Source organism: Liolophura sinensis, chromosome 1 (assembly GCF_032854445.1).
Source record: "Liolophura sinensis isolate JHLJ2023 chromosome 1, CUHK_Ljap_v2, whole genome shotgun sequence".
Lineage (NCBI taxonomy): Eukaryota > Metazoa > Mollusca > Polyplacophora > Chitonida > Chitonidae > Liolophura > Liolophura sinensis.
Window position 1 is genome coordinate 52,774,125 of NC_088295.1, and position 24,542 is coordinate 52,798,666.

Sequence of the window (24,542 nt, forward strand, 5' to 3'; positions counted from 1 at the left end):
AGCATACCACTGGGCACTATTGTGCATGCACACACCGAGTCTGTAGCACTGGTTTTTGTGGCATACTACTGGGCACTATTGTGCACACACACACCAGGTCTGTAGCATTGGTGTTTGTAGGATACTACTGGGCACTATTGTGCACGCACACACCGAGTCTGTAGCACTGGTGTTTGTAGCATACTACAGGGCACTATTGTGCATGCACACACTGAGTCTATAGCACTGGTGTTTGTAGCATACCACTGGGCACTATTGTGCATGCACACACCGAGTCTGTAGCACTGGTTTTTGTGGCATACTACTGGGCACTATTGTGCACACACACACCAGGTCTGTAGCATTGGTGTTTGTAGGATACTACTGGGCACTATTGTGCACGCACACACCGAGTCTGTAGCACTGGTGTTTGTAGCATACTACTGGGCACTATAGTGCACGCATACACTGAGCATATATTAATACAATGTAGATTTTAAATTTACACGCTTGTATAGATTGGGAATATAGGTGATCATGATGCTATGATGTCATCATTAGCTGACTCACCCCAAAACATACGCATGTAGCAGTTATGTCGATGCTGTAAAATTATGCACTACGAAATGTTGTAAAATCATGCTCGGATCGTCCAGCCGCAATGCTACCTTAGTGGCGCCATGTTACGCAAATCATGGAACATGATCCGACCATGTTGGGCCCACCTTTCGCCAACAGTGGAGTCATGATGGGCGTAGGATATTCAGCTGGAATGTAGCTATACTGCATATAGGGTATAAAGTCTCCCTGGAATTCATTTTTACACTTTGGCCAACTTTGGAAGTATGTGGGATCACCTATTTCTGTGATGGACCTTGAAGTTGGGTTCTCAGTTTTACATACTGTATGACTAACCTTTACACCTGTATTGTAAGAGACCTTGACTCACAGAAAATTCAGTGTGTGAATTCAGCTCCCCCCCGATGTTTTGAAAGGACAAGGAGTGTGCGAAGTTTTGCTGTCTTATCAAACTGTCAGTGTGTTCAGGGTACAGCTAGAGAGGGAAGCATATCTATTGTTCAGAATTGTCATTACAGACAATGCTTTTGAAAGCTTTAATGTTGGTGAAGTAGAAGTGATAATTATCATCCAGATGTGAGGTGGCATGTGATTTAAGTTTCTACTTTTAAATCTCATACTGTTTTATCTTTTTTGGTGAAATGTATATTGACTATTTTACAGTATTCTCTGCATAAGATAAAATACACCTCAGTGAATGGTAGATGTATGCAGTTTTGTAATGACAAAATGTAGCAGTTGTGATGTAATTAATGGTGTGAGTTAAGTCAGTCACTAGTTTCTTAAAGATATAGAGAGTTTATTTTGTTCTACACATAACTGCTGTATTATTATAGTGGGAGTCCCAATGCCACCAAGACAAAAGGTTTTGAAGTTTTGCTTGGAATTAATTATTTTACAAAACATTGTAATCTTGAAATACTTCAGGCATTTATCATTACATCTTTAGCAGCTGGATTTAAGTAAATGAGTAAATGTGGTTGAATTGAGATGGTAGATAGATAGTTGTGAGCAGGGAAGTATAGGGAGGGGGGAGGAGGAGAGACGGCAATACGCAGAACAGGTGGAGATGAGAACAATAGCTGAGTGCCCTTAAGGCCTAAACACTTTTTATCATAAATCTCATTAATGTTCAATCCTATAATAAGGGTTAAGCTGTCCGGCCTTAATAGTTCACACCTTCTCTGTGGATTCGCATATGTCCATGTCTGTGTAGGTCAGATCATATGTACGGGCAAGGGATCAAAATCAACACCCCTGGTCACCTACTGCACATATGTACTGTATTTGATTTACCTTTTCCTGTAGTACTAAGTAGTTTTGAAAAGTTGGAAGGGGCAGGTTGTAGGTGGGGTTGACAGTTGGAGTGGGGTGTTGTTTAGTGAGGCTGGGTAGGAATTTATTTGTCTATCTGGTGCCATATTCAAGAATATTTCACTTATACGACGGCAGCAGCATTATGGTGGGAGGAAACCAGACCGACCCCAGGGGAAACTGGTGGAATGGAAATGCGGATGGTGTTAACTCTAATGGTCTTACATTTACTTTGAATTTTATTGAATTAGCGTATTTCAGTGGGAAGGTCTGCCGTCAACCTGCGGATGGTCGTGGGTATAATGCTGGCCGCCGTCGTATAAGTGAAATATTCTTGAGTACGGCGTAAAACACAAATCAAATAAAAAAATAAATAAATTAGCATATTCAGTTCTCTGAAAGAGAGAAATTCAGTCAGTTGGTATAAACATTTTTCAGATACATTGCATGTAGTACAGGATCGAGTTACCAGGTTATTAAAATCCTTGACAAAGGCTTATATGTACCTCTGTTTAAGGTTCAGGGTACATCAACTGAGCCCCGATTGATTATTATATTAAATTGTTGAAAATAATTTTTGGCCCTCGATTCATTTCCACTTAAATAGCACTCCTTTGGTTGGTTACAGATGATTTTCGTTTTGCTCTACTCATCCATGGGTTTTGCCATTATCCTCTGCTCATCCATGGGTTTTGCCATTATCCTGTGCTCATCCATGGGTTTTGCCATTATCCTCTGCCCATCCATGGGTTTTGCCATTATCCTGTGCTCATCCATGGGTTTTGCCATTATCCTCTGCCCATCCATGGGTTTTACCATTATCCTCTGCCCATCCATGGGTTTTGCCATTATCCTGTGCTCATCCATGGGTTTTGCCATTATCCTCTGCTCATCCATGGGTTTTGCCATTATCCTCTGCTCATGATCTGAATATTTTTCCATGATACTCTACGTGCTGATCATCTGATGATTATTCCATTATCCTCTGCTTAATTATTATCGATGAATGATTGCCCTCTGCTTGGGCTGACTTTTCCCATTTAAATCTGAATGCCACAATAAGGGTGAAACATTCTTAGCGGACCCTAGACAAATGTAAGTATATGAAAGTGTCACAGCTCTTTTGTGTGGTCTGACATGAAGTTCGCTGAAGACTTCTTTTTTTTTTTTTTTTTTTTTGATTGGTGTTTTACGCCGTACTCAAGAATGTTTCACTTATACGACGGCGGCCAGCATTATGGTGGGTGGAAACCGAGCAGAGCCCGGGGGAAACCCACGACCATCCGCAGGTTGCTGGCAGACCTTCTCACGTACGGCCGCCAGCATGAGCTGGACTTGAACTCACAGCGACCGCATTGGTGAGAGACTCCTGGGTCATTACGCTGCGCTAGCGCTTTAACCGACTGAGCCACGGAGGCCCCCTGAAGACTTCTTGCCTTCCACCAGTATGACATATGGGGAAGTTTGACAACAAAATAATTAAATTAATTACACCAGGAAGGAAGACGTACAGTGCTGTCACTTACAGCATCAGTGTTGTTTACAACAAGTTTTTAAGATATATGACAATGAAGAACAAAACATATAGCATGTATGCCTGGTAGTCATACCGCTTAGTCTTTGGGGATAATTTGTTAATCTAATCCTAATTGACATGCCAGGATTATGAAGGCATGATGTTTTGCTGTACAGCGTTTACTCCTTTGGTCTAGTTTGTCTTATGGTTATAATGTAATATAATATGTCTGCATATTGCTAATAATGCAAATTTCTACTACTACATAACCATGCTTTGGAAATCATTGAAAGACATTTAATTCAGTTCGGTTTTTTTGTCAGAAAAACAAAGCACTACTTTGTCAGTTGTGGTGTTGTCAGTGTTGATGTCAAACATGAATTGTGCCGTAACTCAGTTCAGCTCATGCTTATCTGCTATTTGAGGTCACTGTCAGGAGATGACATTTTCATTCAGATACGGTGGATCTACATTTTCTAGACATGGAATTAATTTGATCGTACATATACTAAAATAAACAGCCGCTATCTACAGTATATCCAGAAATCTCCATCCATCAAGGATGTTGTCTGATTTGCTTTAGATCAAGCTGATTTGTCAAAAATAGCCAGCCAAGAAACCTACTGAGACAGATTTGCTGAAAGTTCAGTACTGATGCTTTTAATAAATGTGAAAGTCATGTTATAGCAATTTGTCTTATTTCACGGATTCATTGCGGCCTGATGTGAAAAAAAATAAAATTAATTGAGAAAAAATTAACACTCACCAGAGCTTGAACAAGATGTGAGCCGAATATCAATTAGGCGAAATCTTTAATTCCATTTTACACATTTTCACGTATGACCACGTGAATAACAAAATTTCATGCATGGGCAGATAGGGGAGGATGACTGTCACTAGCTACCTTCTCCACATTCTTTTTCCTTTAGAGGATGATTTTTTTTTTTCGTCACACATACAATTGACTTGAGATGCTTTTTACTCTTTTAATACATGACAGACAGATCTTACACACTGATAAGACCTGATAAGTGTTTTATGCATAAAAAAATAGATATAAGTAAACAGTTGTATTATAGGTTAGTATGGCCGTGACAAGATTTAGCAGTTTGTAGAATTGACTATCAACCTGTAATCTCCTGTACATTTGTCTATCTTCCCCTGTATTTGATTGACCTTCCTGTAAAAGATAAAATTACTCTGAAAACAAATAAGCCGTGAACATTTTCCTTTTGAACTAAACACAGTATAAAACCACTCAAACAACAATTGTCTATACAGTTTTAAAATGTTAACAAGCTTAAGTATATTCTGAAAGAAAGAACAGAGATAAAGTATTTCAGTGTAGTTAAATATAATCAATAGCAATTTTGGACTTCATCATTAGGATTTTGTGACACCCAGGAATAATTTTTGTATTTAAAGTTAAAAATGTATATGTACATACATATACTATGTTTAACATGGATAATGAAAGAAAGATGAAATAACATGTTGGCTGCTGTGAAGCTTATGTAATGTACTTTCATTATTCAACCATTTGAAAGTAGAATTTTTTTTTTGTTTGTTTTTTTTTAGCAGATGTGCTCTGACAAATCTGTTCAGTTGTGTAACATACCATTCTACATGTACTTATAAAGTTCAGAAAGTGACAGCTTTACTAATCGTCCTCAAAGTGTAGAGCATTAACTGACCAGGTGTTTCAACAGGCTTTGATGCGCGGCGAAAGCTTGTCATGTTTGACGAAATAAAAACATTTTCTATTTTAGAAGCGCTATCTGATGTCAAATCTTGTGTTTAACATGACTGAACTCTGCTCAGCAGTGTGATGAACTTATCTGAGAATCTATGCTCAATCAAGCGAATCACGTGCAGTCTTGTTCCACTTAAAGTGCCGCGCTCAAATATGATTAATTTTTTTTTCTCCTGAGTTTACATCAGATATTTATCAAAGTGAAGGTGTTTGAGCCAGTGGTAGAGTGTACATCCAGTTCCTGCTATTGTCTCGTGTTTGGGGGATACATGGCCATGTGCTTTTGTTTGAGGTGGAGCCAGGCTCTAGACTGAATCCAGCTAATGGTTGAGGGAGACTCCTGATTAGCTGAGCCAGCTGTCAATCTCACCATACCTGTAATCAGTATAGAGTTACCTGCTGGCCAGATTTAAGCTTTGTTGCTGACTTTGTCCGGGTACAGGTGATGGTGAAGGAACAGCTTCTTGGGACTTTGATCGCATATTGATTACAGGTCTTTCTTTGTCCGTGCATCGACGTTAAGCTGTCACTCAATTCTAGGGTCATGTGTTTCTGTCAAAGTCCGGGCTATAATCAGGGTGCTGAAGCCGTTGTCTCTGCCCGTGCTTCTGCTGGTCACAAAGGTAGTGTGATACAGTTCAGTTAAATAAAGTGAATTTTGCGTTGATTGCTGCAAGTTAATCGCAATAATATGCCGTTGGAACTGAGAAAGCTGGAGCATGATGGGTCATCCCTAGCCTATTAAATCAGACAACGGCCAGCCTACCTCTCAAAGAACCTTATTGATTGGAAGAGCTTGAAAGTGGGAGGAGCTTGTGGTCATAGATCACTCATCATGAGTTAGGTTGTACGTTTGAGAGAAATATGCATCAATTGATATGCAGACGTGTGAAGTTTTACTTGCATGCTGACTGCCTGTATGTGGACAAATAGTGTTTGTTTCTATTATCCTCGTTCATTGATGATGCGTTTGGAGTGTTACCCACTTGGGTTATAACACCTAGGCTTGTGCCCTGGTGGATTGAACTGATATTGTATGTACAAGTGAATGCAGCATTTTAGTTGGCCTCGCTAAAAACTCGATGAAGGACGAAGTTTTAACCAAGGCTGGTCGTATTTTCCGAAGATTGCATGTATAAGTGCAATTTGTAAAATCCATTGGTGATTTCAACAGTCGTCCGGAGTTCAGAGGAACAATATTACGTTGGGTGTTGGAATTGAAGGCCATCTTGTCATTTTTTAACTAGTTAAATCAGCCTTGATGGTGGACGACTGGGTTATAAAGACTATGTATGCCACCAAACGGCGTCGGCGTACAGTTAAAAGGTAAGGTACTGTTCATCTCTATGTCAAGTGTAATTTTTGATTGTTTTATCATACAAATTTAAGAGGAACATTGTGAAGCATATATTGTGTGCTAGAATGATTTTCTTGGAACTGGCATATTATTAGAGTTGAATTCTATGTAATTTGCCCAGTTTAGAAAACAAATACTTGTAGGTTAACCTGTTTAGCTGGAATTTTGTTCTCAAAATATCCTGAAATTATGTAGGGTAGAAATTTTAATAAAGGCTTTCACAGGGTGGAAAAATTATTCTCCTTAAATACATTGTTTTTCTAAAGGCATTTCTGTGTAGTCTAATTTTCAAAAAATTCTTCCTTCATCTATGTTTAAAAATGGTTCTACGATGGGATTCACCGGGATATGTCAGAAATTTTGCCAATGTGTTGTCAAACCTTCAAACCTTATTCTACAATAAATGAATGTGTGTGTGTGTGTTTTTTTTTTTCCGGAAAAATCTACAAATGAACCATAGAGAATAAATGTGAATATAAATATATACTACCGTTTTGCTTTTATTTGGGTTCTGTTGAGCCATTTTGAGGTTGATATATCTCACTATTGCATGTGGCCATGGACATTGGTGTAGAAGATGAATAATTTAGCATCAAACTATAGGTTTTGTGGATTTTTTTTTTTTTTTTTTTGGAGATGTCATAAAGTGGCCAGCATTTGAACAGACACATTCAAATGTTATACATGTTATTTAGATGACTCAGTCTACATATATATATTTAATTTAAAAAAACAAAAGGCTTGATAAGTCTGACAGCTGAGGTTTTGGTTTCAAATTTTTCCAGAGTCCTACTTGTTGAAATAAAAGGGTTTATTTGTTTGTGAAGCCAAAATATGATAAACTAAACTACCACTGAGTAATGTTTTCTATTTAAGTCACATCAAATTAAACTAAGATATAAATGTAGTATCTTGTTTTTAAATAACAAAGATATTTTGTATTTAGAAATTTAATGAGTGAGTGAGAAAACATTTGTCTAATTCTTCATCTGCAGTTATAATATGAAAATATCAAATTATGTCATGAGAGAAAATAGATTTAAAAAATGATGCAAGGGAACAAACAACATGATTGGAGATAAATATAAAATGAACCAAATAATTAAGACAAACTTATGGGAAAAACCTTTTGATATTGTGACACGATGGGTTTAGTTACGACTTTGTAAATGAGGAAATTGATAAATTGAGTACTGTGTGAACGAGACTCCTAAAACTCATCTATTATATCTAGTGAGAAAAACATGACGACTTAAACTGTTTGATAAGGCTGAGAGTATGGAGAACTTGAAATATTAACAAAATAAGCAGTGAAGTAAAGCTGTTGGCCTTGTGACACAGGCTGTTTGTGTCAATAGGGCAGGCCACAGGACAAGGGTTTAGATCAGCCTGAAAGTCCTTTAGAGTCATCAAAAGGCTGGCCAATAAATAGAAACACAGCGAGAACAATGTTTGGAAGATATGGTGGGAGATAAGAAGCTGGGAGAATAGATCATGGCTGACAGTTAGCGTGTGGATGTCTTTGGGCTTTTGTGAGCACACGTGCCCTGCCACCTTCGCCGGCCCTTTCTCTCAACCCCCATTAAACCAGTTGGGCGGATGGTGAACAAATTTGCGAAGGAAAGCTGTCCTTTGTAGCTCTTTTCTACCTGGCATTCTGACTTCTCTTGTTGCTCCCAAACCTGCCTTTGTTATCATCAAAGCTAGCTGTCTGAGAAACCCTTCAATTAATAAAGCATGTTCTTTAAACAAGAAAACAGATGTAAACATCTTAGCAGAGGGAATTCAGTACTGCGTCAAGTGTTGAATTGCAAGCCCCCACACTGGCGGCTTTATTGTTGCTTTTGTAATATACCAGTATGACATGTACATCTTGTGTACATTTCAAATATGTCATATTCAATACACCAGAGAAATACTTCTTAATTTTAGTCTGAGTTCATAGTCTTAATGTGGAATGGAATCAATTGCTCCTGATTCCTTGCAGGAACAGCCTTCTCCAAAGTCTGTTGTACTATAAACATCAGTGGCCGTACCTGTGTAGACTACAACATGATTGAGGACTAGCCTGAATATCTTTTTTGATTTTGATCTCTTTAATGATAGACAACATCTGATTCAAAGTAAGATATTTTAAATGGAATGTTGATCTCACAAATACTTTTACACATACATGTGCATCAGTTCTCTAATTCCTCTGTTAACAATAGAGACACTTTTCTTTACAAGATATATATCCGTTTCTACTGTTGTCATACTGACAGAATTGCATGACCCTGGGTTAACCCTTGTTGAAATATTTGCATTTCTTTTTCTTAAAACCTTTGATTACCTTTTGTGTTTTATTCGAAAGAGCTTTCATAACTGTTACCCATATCCTGTTTATTTGGTGTTTCAGTAAAAATCCAAAATGAATCAGCGCAAACTGTTTCTTAAATTAATATAGCTCAAGCTTTAACAGGAAATTGACTATATATAGATGACTTTCATTGATCTTTTGCCAAATAAGAAAATTTAACTTTTTTGGATGATCAGCCTGATGAGAGTTGAACGCTGGTGGTAAATGCTGCTTTATTTTTCAGCGTTGCTCATGAGAGCGGGATGTGTGATCATCCAGATATATCCTGTGAGATTGAGCTGATCCTCTAGCCTTCTGCATAATTGACTGCCTATATTAAGGGAAGCGCAACTCCACAATTAATTGATGACTTACTTAATTACTGTATAAATCTTGAACATATGACAGGTGGTTTTCTGCTGACAGTTCTTTGTCACAGAGAGGTGTAACCTTGAGGAGTGATTGAGGCAAAACTTCCCCAGATAAAGTGTGAAAAAAAAGAGCAGAACTAAAACACAGAAAAAAATGTTACATATGTTGACTGTCATCCAGTAGAGCCTATAGCTGCAGGCACATGCTAGAGTACATAGTGGTAAAAGTGCAATATTAAGATCACATTTTATTTAAATAATGACAGCTTTTAACTGCTTGTCCAAACTCTTCTTTTTTTTTTCATAAATCCCAATTTTTTTCATTTAAGTTTAAAAACTCTCATATGTTTTTGTTACATAATATTAGTTAATTTTTAGAATTAGACTTTTCTTTCAACATGTGCAATTTAGTTTATCTTGAGCTGGGTTATAAATTTAAGATATTTTTTATAATAGTTCAAATAATAATTTTAATACTTTTCCGTCCCAGTTATGGTAGGTAGTTTGTTGCATAGGGGGACAACATTTTATCTACTTCACCAACTGTGCTGTGCTGTGGTGAATTAAAAGAGTGCTACATGTGGAATTGAGCAATTTTGGAAAAGTAACCAGTTTTGTTCCAACATTGTTATTTTCTTACTTTGTTACATTTCCCCATTCATTAGTGGAAATATTTTCACATGTTTTAAAATGCTTAATTGCAGTATTAATAATGTGAGAAAGCAATCAAAAGAAATATTAAAAAGAAAGTATTGACATTATTAAAAATTTAGCCATTTAAGCCAAGCAAAATGACAGATTTTACAGCGAGATTTATCATGGTTTTATTTTGTTGCTGTTTTTACAGCAGTACTGTAATGAGATGGAATTGTGGTGACAAGACTTTTTATCCCCAGTGAAACGATGCTTCTATTAAAGAGTTTTGTTTAAAATGCTGGGGTCTAAACTGTTGGATGGCATGTTCTGCGTCATGGTTGTTTTGCACTGAAAACTATTACTAAAGTGTAATGAAATCTTATGAGGAAGTCAGTATAATCAACTAATAATTCTAAGCATTTACACTTTAAAATATAAATTGTCCTGATGCTTGTGACAAACATCAGTGAAAACAAATACTATACGTAGGGATACAATACACAACTACCGTAGTTTGTACACCCCTGGCATTCTCATTGGCCGTTAGTAAAATATTCTTGAGTGCGGCGTAAAACACCAATCAAATCAAATAAATAAATAAATAGTTCTCAAACTCAGTAATTGGTCCATTTTTCATAGTGTAAGGGGAAAATTTGCCATATTCTGTATGATTAAGACATCAGTTTTGTTTACGCCTGACAAATGATGTAAACTATTCATTCCAGGAGACTATCATTGTGATTGGAGGCAAGATAGTTTACTGGTTTGGTTGTAATAGACTTTTGATTGTCATAGACAGTTGAGTTCTGCTTTAAAGCATTTTGGAGTGTATATGTGTGGAATATAAGACAAAAGTACAGGTTCTTTTGAAACATAATGGGAAATCAGCTTTTGGGTTCAATAAGGTTATATTGGTTGAAAGCCATATTGTATCTGTTAGGATTGTTGTATGAAAATTTGTCCACCATCTACAGTGACAACAGATTGACTGAAATTATCAAAACTTGCAAATACTGACATTATGCTGTGAACTTATGCAAGTTAAAATTTGGGTGTGATGGATCACGTGGCCTATCAGCTGTATTAGATATATAGGACAACTCTTGAAGAACATATATTCAAATATGACTTTAGTTCTCTTGGACCGTCTTCAAAACTTCTTGGATTTTTAAATTTTGTGCAAATTAGATTTTGATCGATCAGTGAAAATATTACAAAAGTATTCAAATCTAATAACCATTTAAATTAACCAGACTAAAACATTATCTGATATGAAATATGATTTCACTGTAATGTGTAGTTTTCTTGCATTCAGGAACAAAGCTCTTCAATAAATGCAGTACATGTATGCAATCAAGCTTTCGACAATGTATTCTTTCTGCCAGTGAGTATTCAGCAAAGATATTATAAACGTACAATGCGAGACAACTGGTGTCTGAAAACAATGTACTCTTTTTTTTTTGCACTGGCATTTAGCAGTCTTAATATATGAACGGATAGTAAATAAATCTCCACTATAGACTGACTCACTGACTTAACTGTTACAGGTACTCAGACAGATTATACAGAGTTTGAATACCAGTGATATAGTTTGATGCTGTAGTAACTTTCTTTTTACAGTTTATGTACATAATATTTTTTTTTTTTTTCAAAGACAAGAAATGATCGTATCCCATTTTATGAATAATCATAGAGACTTTGGAGTAACACCATTCATTGCATTCATTGCATGTACACAAAACGGATTTAAATAGAAATTTTATAGAATAGAAAAATAGAATTGGGGAAATTTTGTTATAACTATAGAAGAATATTCTTGAAATGCTTTTTTTTTAACATCACATATATAAAAATCCCCCAAGGTTGTATAGTTGTGTTGAACATATTTCCTGTGTGTGCCAGGGTAAACTGACAAGTATGCCCGAGTCTCACATACGTTAACATACGTTTCCATCCGTATACAGATGTGTATAGTAAAATCACAGCTGTCAATCAACCCTGCCAAATCTCATACACCTACTCAAAAAGGCTGAAGGGTCATTACCTAAAAAGGTGTGAGGAAAAACATTGAAGTGCGCAAATTTCATGTCTGCCAATCAACAAAAAGACTAGCTTGTAAAATGAAGCCTTGTTTGGAGGAGGAGAAAACAGTTTAGGAAACTCTGGGATGAAAATTTTCTCACACTGCTTACACTTTTATTATGTGGTTTGTTGTTTTGGGAATTGGGAAGACCTCTGGCCTATTGTTTTTGACAAATTAGGGCTGGAGGGCTTACTAGATGTGCACACTTGTTGGCATTGTTGAACACCAGTGTACAAACAGCTCAGAGCAATTTCCCAGCCAAGACCACATGACTCTTACTTAATTATTCAGCAGGGCATGACCCATGTTTTTGTCTCCTCTTGATCCGGTCACAGATCCCTGTATAATGACTCACTCAAATCCCCTTTAATACCTCCAGAAGTAGTCATAAGGGGACAAGACTACTTTCTCCCATCCACTTAATAATCTCATCAATTTAAAACTTTTGCCTAATTGCTCTTTTGAGCTGCCATGTAAGTGTTTTTAAAAGTGTCAGTTTTTGTACAATATGACGCAATCCACGTGATTCACACCTTATCATTCCTGCTGATTTTGATGGAGAATGTAATGTTTAATTACTCTGTGTTCTACAGTGCGTCTCTAGCAGCATAATTAAATCCAGGAGATCCATTTGAATTCTGACTACCTCAAGTGTTGTATCTGCTACTTGGAACACGCTGGGCTTCTCTATTTACATGTCTGCTTGTGATGTGCACAGTGAACTCCCCCTGGACTATGCATATATAGCTCATGTCTTAAAAAATACATGAAAAGGAACTATAAAACAGACTATGCTTCTATGCCAAAAGAAGAAAATTATGCCCTGGAATTTTTGTTAAAGAAATTCATTTTGGGGGTATTTTTATACCTGCTATTTAGCCCTCTACATTATGCACATTATCCATCAAGGGTAGGGTTTTTTTTTTCAGAAATTACATCATCTTTGATCTTGCTCGGAACTTGGTGAACACCTCCAAAGTGCTCTGAGCTCGATTAACGCCCCATCAGCGCCCATACACCCACCCTCGTTCGGTGTGTTCCCCACACCCCCACCCTCTTTCAGCCAGACCCGTTCAGTCTGTCCCCCAAAAAGTTCGTTTTAAACAAGGATCATCCTTGTTGTCACTGCTGCAAGCTACTAAATTTCTGCAATGACAGCTGGGGCCTTAAGAAAACTGTACTTTGAAGCCATTTTTAAGCCCCAAACGTGAAAGTTGAAAAATTTGTTTGTACTGTTATATGTTGTTACACGTGATAATCTGCAGACTATTGAAAAATAATACCAAAGCTTTTCATGTGTCCTTTAAGTGCTGTATATCTCAGGTATATGTCAAGTCAATATTATTGTATAATACCTGGCTCTTTAGTATCATTTTCTGTGGTAAATTTCCCCCTTAGTCATGTTATTGGCCACTTGTTTGGCCTTTAATGACTTTAAGGATATTAACTTTAAGGATATTTACCCTCACTATACATACTTTCGCGTAGATTTCCATTCTATACCAGCTAGTATATGATCACTGTAGATATGCTAGAACATTTATAGTGTTACTATATGTTCTATTGCCTGCATGTTGACCTGTAAATGTGTTATAAAACACTGTCTACATGCAATACTGGCTACTGCATGTGGATGAGTGAGGTATATACATGCATGTACTCTGAATGACCTCTTTTTAGTGGATTTTACCCTCAAGAGTCCACATGGTATTGACCCTATCTACATGTCATATACATTGCTTGTAGCTTCTCCTACAGCCCCTGGGGTCTGACTGCCCTCACTGATCCCTGGGGTGTAGAATTGGGTGCCAGCCTGACACTGACTGTAATACAAGACTGTGGCCTTTTTTAGTGCAGAACCAGCTGTCAGAGATAACTGTAGAGGGACTTTGTAGTGTGGGTCGACCAGAGCTCTGACAGCTATAGGTAAATTGTCAGGTAAGTCTTTGGATCATGGCAAAGACCAGTGGTTTGAAGTAACTGGAGCGCTGCCTTACACAGGAGGATCAAGCCTGATTAGACGCAGACAAAACCCTGAGAGACAAGGCCAACACTCACCCTCCTTGGTGCACTCTGATGGTATGCCTCACCCATAATGCCAACGGCTTAGACACTGGAACTACCCTGCTATAAATCACCTGCATTACCTGACCCTCACAGGCGTATCCCATTTTGTTTTGTCTGATTTTTTAGTCTTGCCTTGTGCCACTGAATTTTTGAAATACTTTTCCTCCACAATGATATGATGGTTGAGATGATGTGAAGTGGAACTTTTTGGTGTATAGTTCTGTAGACTTATGAAAGTCAAATCAGTGAGAAGAATCTGGCCTGCTTGATGTGGAATCAGGAGAGTCATCGGCACCTTGACCTTGACTCGCCCAGCATTGTACGGGAACTGTAGAAGGCGAGGACAGGATATAAGGATATCATACTTAGATATCTGACAGATGACATTTATGAATATATGTCATGACAAGGATATTGCATAATTCGTGTCTTTGAAATATTTCGGGCATGCCGTAACTCTTACGTACTGTAGATTTCTTACATTCTTCTGCTGGCTTAATACGTCCTCGCTATGGTAATGCTCAGGTACATGCATCTGGCTCGACCAGGCTAAGCTGCAGTTTCTGTATACATAAGGGCAACTTTTACACACTAAAGGGTAATTTTTGCACACTAAAGGGTAATTTTTTGCACACTAAAGGGTAATTTTTTACACATAAAAGAGCAACTTTGTTTTTTTGGTTTTTTTTTTGAAAAACAAAACATGTTAACATATTTTCAAAATAAAGGCATGATTCATTGGTAGTTTTCAGTGGACATAAACTAAATGTCTTAGAATTTGCCATAATTGACAGAATGTTCATGACCTAATGTAGCTTCACTGTATTAAAGCTCTACTAGCGGTAGATATTTGGAGCAATGAGTGATGCTAGTTTAATAGATGCATGCACAGACTGATGTTATCTGCTACTGGCAGGTGATACTGTTTAGGGCCTACCTGCCACATAGGCACAGCTGGCATTGTCCAACACACTTTAGATCAAATCTAGCCTTAGGCTCTGGCTCCAACACAAACAATTGTATGGCCGCTATATTGTCTGTAGCTATGAAAATGACTTCAGTTTAGTTTTTAACTGATTACAAAAGTGAGTAAAATAGCAGATGAAAAGAACAGCGGGAACAATCAGTTGTGATAATTTTGGATATGCTAAGATGAGGTAATACACATATATTGAATAGTTGTTATGTTGGGTGAATTCCATTCTGAATGGGTGTAAGAAGTGGCATTTTCACAATCTCCTCTGTCTGTATTTTGTGCTAAACTCTAACGCTTTAACTTCTTGTGTTTTGTAATTGATGTATAATTTTTACATATTTTACGTTCTTTGGAAAAGGAAAATCTCACATCATATAGTTTATGTTTGGTGTGGGGCCAGGCCCATACTTGAAACATACTGAAGTTCCTATCAGATTCGGACTTGTTTCATTCCTTTTTTGGCATGTGCATCTAAACTCAGTTCTAGCTGTAAAATTATGATTAATAGATTTGAGGTTTATTGCAATATGTATTACTAAATGTGCATGTAGCTATACATTTATGTCATGCATGTACACCACAGATACATTATTTGCAGAAATAGCAAGGAAAACAATTTTCTGAAATGTCCCTTGATTTATAGTTATTTATTTATTTGATTGGTGTTTCACGCTGTACTCAAGAATATTTCACTTATATGACGGTGGCCAGCATTATGGTGGGCAGAAACCGAGCAGAGCCCAGGGGAAACCCACAACCACCTTGACACGCCACATAAATGTATATAAATCAAAATTTATCATGCAAGAAATAGTATATGTCGTAATTAGAATTCCAGGGGAGTAAAAAGGCATTTCAGTGACTAGGTGTGCAACAGCTTTATGCCAGGGCGATGTCAGGTGTATCACCAGGTATGCCACATTTTTATGCCAAGGTGGTTGCCAGGTGTGACATCAGGTATGCCACAGTTCACGCGAGTATGGTTGTCAGGTGTATGACAAGGTATGCTACAGTTTTATGCCAGGGTGGTTGCCAGGTGTTTGATCAGGTGTGCAACAGCTTTATGCCAGGGTGGTTGTCAGGTGTGTGACCAGGTGTGCCAGGGCTTTTCGTCAGGGGGGTTGTCAGTTGTGCGACCAGGTATGCCACAGCTTTATGCCAAGGTGGCTGCCAGGTGTCACCAGGTGTGCCACAGCTTTATGCCAGGATGGCTACCAGGTGTCACCAGGTGTGCCACAGCTTTATTCCAGGATGGCTACCAGGGTAGTTGTCAGATGTGTGACCAGGCATGTCACAGCTTTGTGCCAGGGTGGTTGTCAGATGTGTGACCAGGCATGTCACAGCTTTATGCCAGGGTGATTGTCAGGTGTGTGACTAGGTATGTCATAGCTTTATGCCAGGGTGGTTGTCAGATGTGTGACCAGGCATGTCACAGCTTTATGCCAGGGTGGTTGTCAGATGTGTGACCAGGTATGTCACAGCTTTATGCCAGGGTGGTTGTTAGATGTGTGACCAGGCATGTCACAGCTTTATGCCAGGGTGGTTGTCAGATGTGTGACCAGGCATGTCACAGCTTTGTGCCAGGGTGGTTGTCAGATGTGTGGCCAGGTATGTCACAGCTTTATGCCAGGGTGGTTGTCAGATGTGTGACCAGGTATGTCACAGCTTTATGCCAGGGTGGTTGTCAGATGTGTGACCAGGTATGACACAATTATTGTCAGGTATGACCATGTATGCCACAGCTTGATGCCAAGGTGGTTGTCAGACTCTTGACATATTATTGATTTGACCTGAGCTTAGCCCCGTATGCTCACTGAATCAAATGTCAGTGCTTTCAGTTCATTTTTTTTTTCCATCCAAGTAAAAATGCTTTTTAAAAAATCACTGAGGCAGTATATCTGTTCAGGTCCAATTAATATTGCCATTATAAAAATGTGGAATGTACCTTTTTCACTACCAAAATTAACTTAATTTACAGATGAAATACTGTTTTAGGTCACAAGTTTACATTATTCAGTACAGATGTATGGAAAAAGTAATAAAGTGCATTGTGGATGTTCAAGCATGTGTTCATGTCAGTTCGACTAGAATTTTTATTGAAGGGGAATTGTTTTATGAATCATGGTCTAGCTGTGGCATTTATAGTTTTCTCTTGCATGTTTGACATTTTATATGCATATAAAAATACTTTATGGATATACACTGTCTTTGACTTAGTGTATGTGTTGACTAAGGGACAGTTCAGTTAAATTATCCATGGACCACTTCAGATTTGTATATGTGTTTATGTTATGTAGCATTGACTGGAGGGACACGTGTGTTACAATGGCTTACTGTGTACAGTCATCTGAGTCATGCTTTACACAATTCTACTATGCTGTCAACTACCTCATGATATATTTCAACAGTTTATAAAAAGATTTAAAACCTCAGACCATTTTTTTTGTATGTATGTGTGTGTGTGTTTAAATGGTTTGTGACTTAGATGTAAAGTGAGTTTTCAGTTTTTGACCAGGAAATTCACGCGAGTTAAGACAGGTGAGAACCCTAATGTACATGTACCTTTGTGACTTTATACCCAAGCTTGTCCTGTAAGATTTCAAATGAGTTCATCCTTATGATATACCAGCAATAAAAGAATAAAGATTTCTATTATGCAGTAAATAATAATTATAGTCTAGCCACTGTTTGCTATGATGAATCCAGAAACCTATTATTAGATTCTGTTCAGACCAAACCACAAAAATGGGATCTAATATCACATTGTTTTATTGCACATATAATTTCTGGTGGGAATTCATGGGCGTTCGCTTGATTTATTTAATTACATGTAGCTATATTTTTAGAGCCGTATTCTGGTGAAAGTGGTGAATGTTATACCCTGATATCATGAAGTTGGACATAAAGCTGAATGCTGTCATTTTGTATCTCAAATAAAATTAGGTACTGCATAAAAAAAAAAAAACGTCTTACAGTCTCAGAGGTAGAAGTATTAGATTATGTTGAGTATTGACAGCACTGGAATATTTTTGCATAATGTACTTATATTTGTAGCTTTCTCAGATAAAGCATTTTTCTGAAATTGATATCGCAGTCTGAAAAGGGTGATACCCTGAGGCCTTTTGATGTGCATTAAACTGACTAATTGTGACGTGGCAATTTGCATGTCAGCCTACTTCACTTACATGTACATGGAAGTTGGAAGTATTTGCCCTTAATAATTCACATTCATGAATACAAAATAACTCCCAAATTCTCTGTTTGGAAATGGTTGTAGATGACAGGATAAATCCTTAACCAAACTGCTTGATTCAGTTTATTAATTAATGGTGTGCAGTAGCTGTGTTAAGCTCCTTGTCTGATGCCTTATAATGCATCAATTAAACTGTCGGTGAAATCATGTGCGTGTTCACCTGTAGAGGTAGGTGTGGAATTGAATGGATGATCTCCCTATATGTATGATGACATGTACAGTTGTCCCTGGAAATATATTAACCATTTTCCTAGAATACGCAGTTTTCGAGTTACGTCATTTCAACAACAGAGTGACGGCCTATTGGAAAATGACGTCGCCACTTTACGGCACGGTAGGGCTAACTGCCTGCCTTATAACATGGCACTGATTGTGTTTAGATCCAAGTACCGGGATAACATCATTATTTTTGCCATATTGGGAACCCAAATCCATCCAAAAACATGATTCAGAAGATGAGTCTAATGCTTTTTAATTAGTACTCTACATTCTATATACGACCCCATGTTAAAATTACCAGATTGGCCCTACTGTGCCGTAAAGCGATGACGTTATATAACAAAGGGATGTCACTCTGTTGTCGTAACGTCATATCTCGAAACCTGCGTATTCTAGACATCTGCCCGCAGTGTCCTGCACCATTTATCTACATCTATGTAGGTCTATCCTTTAGAAATTGTGTACGGTACAAAGAATACATGATGTTACAAACGTATCAAGCCATTGCATCTTTTGACATCTGAACCACATTTGTGCTAGAATTACATGTAAAAATATTCCACTTCCATGTTTATTAAATACATGTATTGGCAGCTGTGTGGGTAGTAGTAATGAAAGCTCAGTGTATGTGTTTATAATAATAAGAGGAAAACCAAGAATTATATAACTTTCAGATGTAACACTTGGCAAAATGTGATGACTGTTGCAGACTGGGATTGGATTAATTTTCGCATTTCTAATGTTAACGATTAAGCCTGAATTAGCATATATTTTGTACACTGTCAAATAAAATTACATTGGTGATGGGTGCACTTGTGAATTAATATGGTAGAGGATTTGGTCAGTTTATATGCCAAAAAACTGATAGTGTGATATGTTGATGTAAATAAACTGTACTAATTATATCTACTTATAGATATAATAATTATATCTAATTATTATCTAGAATCCATGACTATCGCATTATAAGCAACAATCAAATAAATGAATAGACATAAACATGCTTGTGGACTTTTCTCAGTACCAATAATGTTCATTAACACCTGTACGATCTTATTTCTTAAATTAATTATACCACCTATATCTATGCAGCTTTCTCATGAAATTTACTTTTATGTTAGCTTTTACAAAAGCACTTCTTGTGTCAGTTTTTTTTTTACTTGATTTAACCAATGGATACAGTTCAGAATGCTGATAGAAATGACAGCTCTTCAGAACAAGTATGGCTTTTTTCCATCGTGTTGTTAAGCATACAGGATTCTATTCTGAGCAGAACACTTTGTTGTGCCATTGTTCTGTTGTATCCAGCAGAAAACAGTGAAGGTAATGAATTCTTTGGGTGGCAACATTCTGTTCAACCACAACATATTTGCCACCCGTGGTGTGGTAATGGACAATAGTGAAGAGTCCTTTTAGCGGAATTGTCGAGTCAGACAACAAGGATTAGCGCTGATGTGGCGACACTCTTAAGTCATTGTTGCCTTGTTTTGTGAGGGGGATGGGGGACCTAGGTGGTCGAGCAAGGCGTAAGAGGTTTTAATGGGCACAAAAAGTGGGTGGGTTTGACTGCTTCATAAGCTGCACCGTGGGGCATGGTATATCATTGAATCCTTGGAAGAGGCTCTCATTTTTGCTAAACCACCGCCTGGTGGCCTATGCTTCGTTACCCATGGGGTGGTCTTCATAAAACCTGGAGGGTGAGGGAAAAATGGCTGGTGTAGCCTTAATCAACATTATGAAGACAGAGGTTCACGTAAAGATAGCACCAGCAGGGATGCTGCAAGTGGGTGTGTGTGTGTGTGTGGGGGGGGGGGGGGGGAGAGAGACAGGTATTTTATGTTTGGACACAAATGTTCCTATAAATCAATAATTCAGTCTAAAACTTTTTTCAACCTCTTAATGACCTCTGTAAGATATAGAGATGTCAGCGTAATCCATAGTCTGGTGATAAGATGGATTCCAGTGGCTGGCCCTCTGGTGGTGCCTTGAGTGACATTCACATCCCTGCACCACGGGAATTCCTCCTCCTCGTGTCAGCTCCCTAACTCTACCCAGCAGCTGAAATAATGAAAGAAAACAATAAAATGACAATGAATCCCCAATCACTGGGGGTCTGACAGGTTTAATACCTGGAGAAAATCCTGAAATCCCCAATGCAGACATACAGCTCTATTGAAAATATAGACAGACCCCATTAGCAGATGTTAAGGTGTTCTTTTCTTTCATTCAGATAATCTTTGTTATTGAGCTTGTTCATTTTCTCCATACGGAACCAGATATCCATGTACTATACTGGTAGGGAGCTTCACTATGCTAAGTATTGTTCACTATGTTAAGTATTGTTCACTGTGCTAAGGATAGCTTCACTATGCTAAGTATTGTACACTATGTTTGTATTGCCCAAGAACCAAAATCAATCATTTGAAGCATAAGGAGTTAAAAATATGGGTATATGAAAACATGTTTTATATGTACAATGTAAATGATGTGTACTAATAGTATGAGGTTCAAAATCTGTTTTATACTGCTGGTTCATTGTAAAATACTTTTACTGTACATGGGAGGGCCTGTCAGCAGCCTGCGGTTGGTCATGGGTTTCCCCCGGGCTCTGGCCAGTTTCCTCCACTATAATGCTGGGTGCCGTCGTATAAGTGAAATATTCTGAGTACGGCGTAAAACACCAATGAAATAAATAAATAAATAAAATGTTTTTATGCCTACTGTACACAATTCCTTGATCCTGCGGACATAACATATGGGATCATAATTTGGATTATTAAAAACCATGAACCCCAAACATGTTGTTTTGTAAATATATGAAAATGCAGTCTTGGGTAAGTTTGGTAAACTTAAAGGATTTAGGGAAGTCATTGGGGGTACAGGGTATATTTCAATAGTTTGTCAGTTTGTAAACATTTAAAACTAAATTATACGTTATACGAGAAGAATTGTTATTGAATTTTCACCTGTCTTTCTGTTTGTTCATATTTCCAGTGTGAAAGCTCCGGTGAAGGATCCGCCAAAGACAAATCCTAGTAAACGCCATCGTGAGCGGCTGAACTCTGAGCTTGACCACTTGGCCAGCTTACTGCCATTTGAACAGAGTGTCATTTCCAAGTTGGATAAGCTCTCCATTCTCAGACTCAGTGTTAGTTACCTGCGAACAAAATCATATTTTCAAAGTAAGTATAGTATACATACTATATGATTGAGATTATGTAGTTCTGAAGGTGGTTTTAAAGCCATGTTATGTTTTCATATAAAATGAAATTGTCTGTAATCGAGAAAAAGTCCCAGATATCTATGTAACCACTTTACACTGGAAAATGTTCATACACAGAGGTTTTTAATAGAAAATAAATTAGCATCATTAACTAATTAGTTGTGAAACTAATTTTTTTTCTGGTACCACAAGGCATTATGCAGTGGTATTTCTGATCATGTCTGACATTTTTACCAGACTTTCTACATTTCTTAGTATATTTCAATAGAGTCTATACAATGCTTCAGTGCTCATCGCTGTGATTTAGTGTTTTAGAACAAATCTTCTTGTAATACTGACATGCGCATGTGGAATTTGAGATATACACACATGGCATTTGTTGTTTTAAAGTGTTTTAATACTTGCCAGACTTGAATGTACGTAGTAACATAATGCCACACTTTTGAACAAGAAGAGGGTGAAGGTTTATTTTCATTGATCCTTAGGGATTTTTGAAGATTGGGGTGTCCATCACCCATATCAGTGTGTCTTGCGTGGACATTAGTACATTCTTTAAATGCATAACAACAATAAAATATTTTCAAAGTTCATGACAATCAGTGCATTATAACATAATACTGAAGGACATAGAAAAACATAAATGTGGAATAATGTTTTTTGAGGATGCCCTCAATGTCGATTGAGGATGCCAGTAGCTGCTGCAGCCTTTCATCTAGCTCCCATACAAAGACGGCTAAGTGCAGGATGAGTATGTCTGGAGGGATAATTGTTACATCCTTTGGCTATTCACAATGCCCAGAGAGTCTGCTAAGAGCATCTTGGCTAGCCTTTCCAAACCCTGTCCTGTTTCCCACAGGGCATGTGATTGCTCTCATTTCATAGTGGTGATTGCTCTTGCATTTTGAATGGCCTGCCCAGCAGGGAGCATGGCATGCGCAATTTATATGGACAGAGACGTATCCTTAGAGGTTTGTCCTCAGGGAAGGGATAACAGAAAGTGCTGATATATTGGTCAGTTCTGTTATTTGTTTGTTGCCATGCAATAATATATGATAGTGAATCAGCTTTACATTAGTATATTTGTATACCAAGAGAAATATTTTACACTGGTGTGGAAGAGTTCTGTATTCGTTGTGGTAATTGCTAAATTAAAATGATGTGGAAATATAGTGGAAGACAAAAGCCATTTTGAACAGATATAATTACGGATTTGACTCCAAAGCAATTTTAATCATACCTTAATTATAACTAGTTAATTAGAATGGAAAAATAGCTTCCAAAACAAAGCATGTGTAACAGCCATTTTTTTGTCTTTTTATTTTATTATTGTTTAATACTCCACAGTCAAAAAAATTTCACTTACATATTAGTGGTCAGTTTTGTGCCAGATCATTGGCAAGTTATTGATAAGCTTTCCCATTTGTGATGTAGAGACATGCACAATACATATATCCTAGCAACTGAAAGACAACCACTTGGCTATGATCCGTTGCTCATTTGGTAAAAGCACAAATAAAAACCTGTAGTATTTCCACTATAGAAATACGTGCAGTTAAAATCTTCTTACACTTCTGAAAAAGTCTGGCTGACCTGAAGTAGCTTTCACATCACTTTCAAGATACATTTGGAAAGGAAGCCTGGAAATCTGTGAATATAGCAGTAATTGTATGCAGCCCCTTAGGTATGTATTAATAGAGGTCTTGCAAGGAATTGCTTAATCACTTCTGCTCAAGTTGATTTAAAATGGTGTGAGATAAAGTTTCTGTGGCCATCATGGGGTACTGGAGACTGAGAGATTCACCAGGAAGTGGGCAGGAGTGTGTGGCCGGTGAAGGATCACATCTATCATGGGCTGCGGGACAAAGGCCAGGGGACAACGGGGTCAGATGTGAACAAACCAACCTCACAGCCAACCTTCCTCACTTGTAATTAAGCCTCTGAAATGACGAGTCTATCACAAGTCAGTTCCTGTCTTTGATGGAGGACGGCAGTGGAGAAAACGGTGAAATTAAAGTCGATATCATGTTACTTTGAAACAGGGGACATAAAAGACAGATCCTCCAATATGGAAAAACAAATTGTTTTTAATCAGTCGTGCAGGAGAGGAAAATGGCAGTGAAAATGTGTCCAAGATTGAGGGATGATTGTCGCGTCTGTGTGCAGAGGTAGAATAGGTAATGATTACCTTTGTGACAAGAGAAAATATCTTCTATGATTCATTTCATGTCGACAACCCATTGTTTCCGAAACAATTGGCCATTGACAGAGCTAAGGACATACATGCAGCGACATGCAGGAAGTACCAATCATTTTTGGGACTGTTAACTTCAGTACATGTATATAGACCATGATAATATAGGTCTATGCATTAATGGTGCAGATTGATGGTTAATCGGATGTTTTATGCCTTTCTTCATCTAAAAGTCCTGCTTCTGTATCAGTTAATCATAAAGTATAAGAAGAAATTATTGGATAATTGATCAACTTGATACAAAGAACTATGATTTCAGTAGCTAATACATAGCATATTATGATGCCCACAAAATGCCCCAAAAACTACAAGAACTCCCAAACATTTTTGAGAGATCATACTGTAGAATAGATATATGCATCATAAAATGAAGATCCTAACTAGATGAGAAAGGAGGTATACATTGAGCTTTTTAACCACTTATTACTGTTACCAACCAGTAGTACAGCAAAATTAAATGTATCATTTAGGTACTGGTATTTTTTTCCCCATGATGTTAACTAAGGAGTTGGTACCACTGCTTCTTTAGACAAATACAAGTCCAATAAACTGGGATATTGCTTCAGTTCAATGGAGTTGACTATTAAGCTGAAAGCTCATTTGCTAATGATTGCAACAAATGAAAAT

General features: G+C 37.6%; 1 protein-coding gene across 2 annotated transcripts in view; it reads left to right on the plus strand.

Annotated features, from left to right (window-relative positions):
• The first annotated feature begins 6,040 nt into the window (after positions 1–6,040).
• The window catches only part of LOC135481123 (single-minded homolog 1-like), a 55,696-nt gene continuing 37,194 nt past the window's right edge, over positions 6,041–24,542 (plus strand). The window contains exons 1-2 of one of the 2 annotated variants that reach the window (XM_064761043.1): positions 6,041–6,467; positions 21,436–21,623. In XM_064761043.1, the coding sequence (XP_064617113.1) occupies positions 6,403–6,467; positions 21,436–21,623 (253 nt within the window). In that variant the 5' untranslated portion in view covers positions 6,041–6,402. Of the gene's footprint in view, positions 6,468–21,435; positions 21,624–22,245; positions 22,250–24,542 lie in introns of those variants that run through there. The other variant, XM_064761045.1, reaches the window with a different exon arrangement.